This window comes from Gracilinanus agilis, chromosome 5 (genome assembly GCF_016433145.1).
Source record: "Gracilinanus agilis isolate LMUSP501 chromosome 5, AgileGrace, whole genome shotgun sequence".
Lineage (NCBI taxonomy): Eukaryota > Metazoa > Chordata > Mammalia > Didelphimorphia > Didelphidae > Gracilinanus > Gracilinanus agilis.
Window position 1 is genome coordinate 23,262,206 of NC_058134.1, and position 6,000 is coordinate 23,268,205.

A 6,000-nucleotide genomic window follows, 5' to 3' on the forward strand; every position below is an offset into this window, starting at 1 on the left:
CAGGGCAACAAGGCTGATGCTTGAGGATGTCAGACACGAAAGGAGGGAGGAGCTGCCCTCCCCCTCCCACCATCATCGTGGGGCCATCCGGACAAGGGCTTCCTGCGGGGGCTGTGGCCAGTTTGAGTCCTGCTCCATGTGAAGGTGGCTGCGTTTCCCCACCCCAAGAAGCACTCCGGTTACTGCCAGGGCGCCTGCCTTTGTTCCTGGTTTTGTTTCAGTACTCACTGAAGAAAACACTTGCTCAAAGAATAGACTTGGCCAAATGGAATGGAAGACCCCATAAGAGAGCAGGAAGCAAACTCAAAAGAATGAAAAAAAAAATAGAAAAACACCTGAAATATCTCACTGGAAAAACAACCGACTGGGAAAATAGATCAGGAGAGAGAATGTAAGAATCATCAGAATCCCCGAAAGCCATAATAAAATAAGGCCAGACCAATGACTGGCTCACAAACAGAACCTCAAATCCCTCAGAACAAGTGCTGGATGCGAGGAGTCGACAATGGCAGAGGGACAGACCAGGACGAGCGACCAAGAGCCCAGCAGCCGGAGGAGAGAGCCGTGGTGTGACTGGTTGAGGCGCTTAGCCCGAGAAGCCAAGAGGGCTCCTGGGAGCTGACACGGGGAGGTGAAAGGGCTGATGCCCACCTGAGATGTTCTTAGGGCTAAAGGAGATGCACAATAATTTCAGAATTGGCAAGCTAAACGTCTGCTGAGTTGTACTTTCTCTTCCTCTCCCAATAAATTTTTAAGGAGGCACAGAAGAACACACTTAAAACAAAACTCGAATTAACTTTATTTCCCCTCATCCACAATGTTTGCATGGTGCTTCCAAGTCACCAAATAAAAGCAAATCCCCAAATGACAAATAAGGTATCAGAAATCCAGATCTATTAATGTTTTTATTTGTGAAAATGTTACAGCCATTTTTATTGGTCTGTAAAAGAACCATCATCAGGGTCAAAAATGAGTTTTTATAAATCAGAAACAAAAAACAAACAGTCTACACTTTCTGGGGAAGGAAAATCAGCAGTAACATTCTCACCGAACGTTGTAAATTACATTTTCTTCATAAAAGGTACATACTATTATTCTGCACATTCCACCCAAAGCAGTGGTGTAAGTTATAATTTTTTAATATAGATATGTATAAAACCCCAATGGGGACAGCTTGCAGTAGGAAGAGCTCTCCCTCTTCTCCAAGCACTTTCTCCCAAGGGCTGCGGAGAATTGCAGGTCTTTCTCCTCAAGCTGCTGGAGCAGGAAAGGGCACGAGTGCCGCACCCCCTCGGTGTGAGCACGCGCGCGTGTGTGTGTGTCACTGGACAGACCCGTCACAACGGTCACACCGAGGAGGCTCCTCGCCCCGTCAGAGTGTTTCACCAAATGTCCTGGGCTCGGGGGCCGCGGGAGGCTCGGACAACTTCCAAACGGGCCCCTCGGCGTTCCCCTCCAGCGAGGTGATGGAGCGCGCCCGGCCACAGGGCACCATTTCGCCCTGGAAGGAGCCGCCGGGGGGCTCGCGTGGAAGCCGCCGCCACCACCCGCAGCCACGAGGCCGATGGACAAAGGCCGCGCGTGGGCCGAGCAGCAGCAGCGTCCTGGACGGAGCAAAGCGGGAAATAGAAAATGTGCATTTGATGAAACATTCTTGACGTGGAAACAGGGAAATAAATAGCAGTCCAGGAAGGGCCCTCCAGGGCTGCAGCTCTTTCCGGATCTGTGACTCATTTCCTGGTTGTCCAAAAACGTCACAACTTACAATCTGCATTTCGCGTATTGCTGATCAGGTAGTCAGAGGAAGTGCAGGTCTCATGGGGGGATTAAAAAAGAAAAAGGGAAAAACAAAACCGGACAAATTTGCGTGTGCCAGGGGCCAGATTCGAGGGTTCTTTGGTGCCGTGAAGTCCAAATTCTTGGCGTGGAAAGACAATATGTACCAGTAAAAAATCGAAGCTGCTGCTCGCCAGGACGGCGGGGCTCAGGCTCGCTTCCCATCACAAATCTACAAGCCCGTCTCGAGAAGCCAATCTGTGCGTGTCAGACACTGCCTGAAATTTGTACATGAATCTGGACCGGGGATGGTTCTGTTCCCTCCTGCTGTTGTGAAACACGACGGAGCTAAAGGCAAAGGCTGGTTCTCTCCAGGACAACTGCTCGCCGCCGGCCCCGGAGCAGCCCTTAAAGGGTCTTCTTGCTGGGCCTCTTGCCTTTCTTTAGGAGGAGTTTGTTCTTGATGTAGCCGCGCTTCCTCTTGGTGGTCTGAAAAGAGCGACACGGCCGGTTAGTGCGGACGCTGGGGGGCCCCGAAGCCCGGGACGTGGCACCTCCGGCGGCATCCAGGCCGAGCCCGGCGCCTCTACTGAGCTGTGAACTGAACGCTGGAGGATGGCCCCAGAGTGGGCCGTGTGGGGTGGCGGCGAGGGCCCGGGGCGGGCCCAGCGCTGAGCCTGCCCTCCTGCCCCCACCTCTGGCTACGGGCGGGCAAAGCTGGGGCTCTCTGGGGGGCTTTAAGGCCCTCGGCACCCCGGCTTCCTTGGAGGCGGCTGTGGCCACGGGCTGAGCGGGGACAGCACCCCACATCCACGCTGCCCAAGACGTTGGGGGCCCCCCGGCCCGTGAGACACCCCGGGCCTCTCCAGCCAGGGCAGGAGGCTCCTTTAAGGACTCCCCACCAAGGCTGCCTCCTGAATGGCCAAAGAGGGCGGCCAGCGACCACACAACACTCCCATCAGGCTTTGCGCCAGGCCCTTCTTCCAGGAAGGGGCTCCTTCCAAGTAGGCAGATTTGCCTGGCCTGACCGCTCGGGGGCCTCTGCTCGGGGCTCCCCGGTCCTTGGCTCAGAGCCTGCCGATGGGGGAAGGGAAAGGGGACCCTCAAACCCAAACACTCAGAGCCATCAGGTCACAATGCTGCTCCCTCGGGGTCCTCAGGCTCCATTAACTGGCAGAAGAGGGAGGGAGAAGCTTAATGAAAGGACCCCAAAATGTGGGTCTGGGCCCACCCCAAGGCCTGCTGGGAATCTTCTCCCACATTCCTAGTACGGACGAGGCTTCTTTACTGATTCCAAATGGAGTCCCCAAAGCGGCCCCAAGAGAAGCCAGGAGCAGCGTCCCCCCAATCCTCCTTGGGAGCCCCAGAGCTCTGCCCTGGCTGGAGGGGGTGCCCAGTGAGCTGGTCAGCGCCAGTGCTGGGGCACAGAGTGGCTTCTCTCTGGTCCTGGAGGAGCCTGGAAGGCCCAGGCTCCAGTCTGGGTGACCCACGAGGGTCCGGATCCTGGGGCTTTGTGGCTGCTCTCCTAAGGGTCAGCCTGGCCTCCCCAAGACCCCAGATTGTGAAAATAAAAATGAGCGGCCCCAGCGTGGAGGCGGCAGCTGAGGTTGGAGCTGCCCCCCAAAGCAGAGAAGAGGAGCCCCGTAGACCAGGGAGGAGGAGGAGGAGGAAGGAGCCTGCCAGCACGGGACATTCGTGCTTCATTCGTGCTTCCCCCCCGCCCCTCCCCATGGCCAGGAGGAGCCCCCTGCAGGCCCCCAGCGCAGACCCGAACACAGAAGAGGCCCCCCCGCTCGGGGCACCCACCTTCTTTGACAAATACTTCTGTTTGGAGATGATGTTGGTCACGCGCGGCCTGCGGCCCAGCGTCTCCCTGTTGTCCAGCTGCTTCACCTTGTAGATCCTGACCAGCCAGTGCTCGGACGTGAAGGCCTCCTCCAAGTGTCTGAACTTGATGTCCTTGTTGCCGATCTCGGCGTTCCGCGTCCGGTCGAAGCCTGGGGGGGTCCGAAAATCCAGCTGCGAAGGGGCAGACAAGGCGCACGTGTGGGTGACCCGAGCGGGGCTGCCGCGTCCCCCCGGGACAGCCGGGCAGGACCACGGAAGGACCCCCCAAAAGGGCCCAAAGCGGCAACCCTAACACGCCCCGATCGTGCCGCCATTTTGGAAACGGCCACATCGGGTTCCAGAGGGAGGTGGAGGGAGCCTCCCGGCCCTCGTCGCCGGAGCTCTGGCGCAGCTGCGGCTCTCCACGAGACAGAGCGCGGCCTCCGGGGTGGAGGCTTCCCTGGGCCTCTGGGCCGAGACCTCTCCCGCTCGGCTGGCCTCTGACCAGGGCTTGGGAAAGGCCCTCGTCTGCCCTGTCCAGCTCGGGGCCTGCCGGGAACGAGTGCCATTCGGCGCCCCAGGGAAGCGGCACCCGAACCCAGGGCTTCCCGGGCTCCCTGCCCGTCCGCAGCGCCGTCTCTGGAAGACGCCGGGGAGCGAGCTCGTCCCAATTTCAAATAAAGGAGTCCCCAAAGAACAGGTTCTGGATCGTCCACAATTGCTGGGGGACAGATGGCTGCACCCCGCTCTGAGGTAGGGTGAACCCGGAATCTGGTGGCCCTCCCTGTCCCGGCCGCAGAGGAGACGAGCTTCGGGAGGACCCCGACCCCCCCCCCAGGTGACCCCACTGACCTGCATCTCTCCGAATCGGTAGTAGGACATTTTGTACATGAGGCAGTTGAGCAGGGTGGGGGAGCCCGCCTTGTCCACCCGGAACTCTCCCTGAGGCGTGAAGTAGTCGCTCTCCTGCAAGGCACAAGGAGGCATTTCTGGGGAGGGTCCGCGACAGGCTAAGAGGCGCCGAGGCCGCCTTCATTCCGTTTCTGTCCCAGAGGTCCGGCCAGGCTCGTGCCCGACTCTCCGGGACCCCCTTGGGGGCTTTCTCAGCAGAAGTGACTCGTCCAAGGTCACACGGCTCAGCAGGGCCCAAGGCCGGGGGCTCCTCTCGGCGACAAGACTATTACTACAGACAACTATTTATGACAACACCGAGCCATGCGGGCCGGGCGCCCGTCTCTGCCCCCATTAACGAGGAGCCCCCCCCGCCCCCCCGCACCTCTCCTTCCTTATTGGGGCTGAACTAGGAGTCGGAGTGGGCCGGGTCCAGGCACACAGCAGGATGGATGGGAATTCAGAGGCAAAGAGGGTCACAGCCCAGGTCAGAGGGGCTCCCTGGAGGAGGCGGCTGTCCTGGTTTCAGAACAGGAGTGGGGGGGGAGGGGGGCTGCAGCAGAGGCAGATCTTGGGGTCTCAGGAAGGGAGTGCGGGGCAGGCGGGCCTCTGGTGGGGGTGGGGGAGCCCGAGGCGGCCTCCCCGTCTCCCCCCTCTGTCTGGGGCCCAGAGCCGCCCCCGGCCACTCTCCCGCGCCTCGTGCTCTTACCCGGATGTCCTTGGGGTGCTCCCCCTCGGCTATCCGGACCATCCAGAGGAACTTGTTGATGTCATCCCCGGAGTAGCCGATGACGCCCCCGAAGATGATGAGGACGTAGTCGACGTCCAGGCTGCGCATGATCTGGTAGGCCGCCGTCTCGTTGGAGGACATGGCCTTCCCGACCTGGACACGGGGGAGAAGACTTTCAGTGGGGCTCTGGGCGCCCCCCAGGACCGGGCCCGAGCGGCCCCCCAGCTCGAGGCTCTGGACGGGGGCAGCCCTGAGAGCATCTTTGGAAAAGCCAAAAAGGGATCCCACAGAATTTTCCCTTAAGGAGAAGCCGGCCCGTCCCCGAAGGAGCTGCGCCACCATGGCCGACGTCCAGCGGGCCCGGCCGCTGCGCCGTCTCTGCGGCCAGGCTACGGCCGGCACCCCAGACGGCCATCCACGGGGCCGCTGAGGGCTCCGTCCTGTGGCAGAACGTCCAGTGGGACGTAGGTGGCCGCCAAGGGCCCGGTTCCGACCGCGCCTCCCCCGCCCGGCCCAGGACGCCTTACCAGCGCGATATGGCTGTTGTTCCACGTGTTGTTGTCCACCAGGGTGGTCCTGTTGGCCATGCCGGCGATCTGGTAGCCGTAGTCCCACCAGGACATGACGCGCGCCTGCTCGTCCGTGTTCTGCCGCAGCCAGTAATAGGCCTCCCGGAAGTCGTCCAGGATGTTCCTGGTGCTGCGAGAGGCCGGCGGGGTCAGGGGTGTCCGCAGGGAGGCTGGTGTGTGTGTGTGTGGGGGTCTGGGGGGTCTGGG

At 60.4% G+C, this 6,000-nt stretch overlaps 1 protein-coding gene across 1 annotated transcript in view; it reads right to left on the minus strand.

Moving 5' to 3' along the window:
- Positions 1–886: 886 nt before the first annotated feature.
- The window catches only part of STT3B (STT3 oligosaccharyltransferase complex catalytic subunit B), a 57,591-nt gene continuing 52,477 nt past the window's right edge, over positions 887–6,000 (minus strand). Inside the window, exons 12-16 of the mRNA XM_044677235.1 lie at positions 5,752–5,923; positions 5,204–5,377; positions 4,456–4,569; positions 3,583–3,795; positions 887–2,265 (exon numbers count right to left, since the gene is read on the minus strand). Coding sequence (XP_044533170.1) covers positions 2,185–2,265; positions 3,583–3,795; positions 4,456–4,569; positions 5,204–5,377; positions 5,752–5,923 — 754 coding nt within the window. The 3' untranslated portion in view covers positions 887–2,184. The remainder of the gene's footprint in view (positions 2,266–3,582; positions 3,796–4,455; positions 4,570–5,203; positions 5,378–5,751; positions 5,924–6,000) is intronic.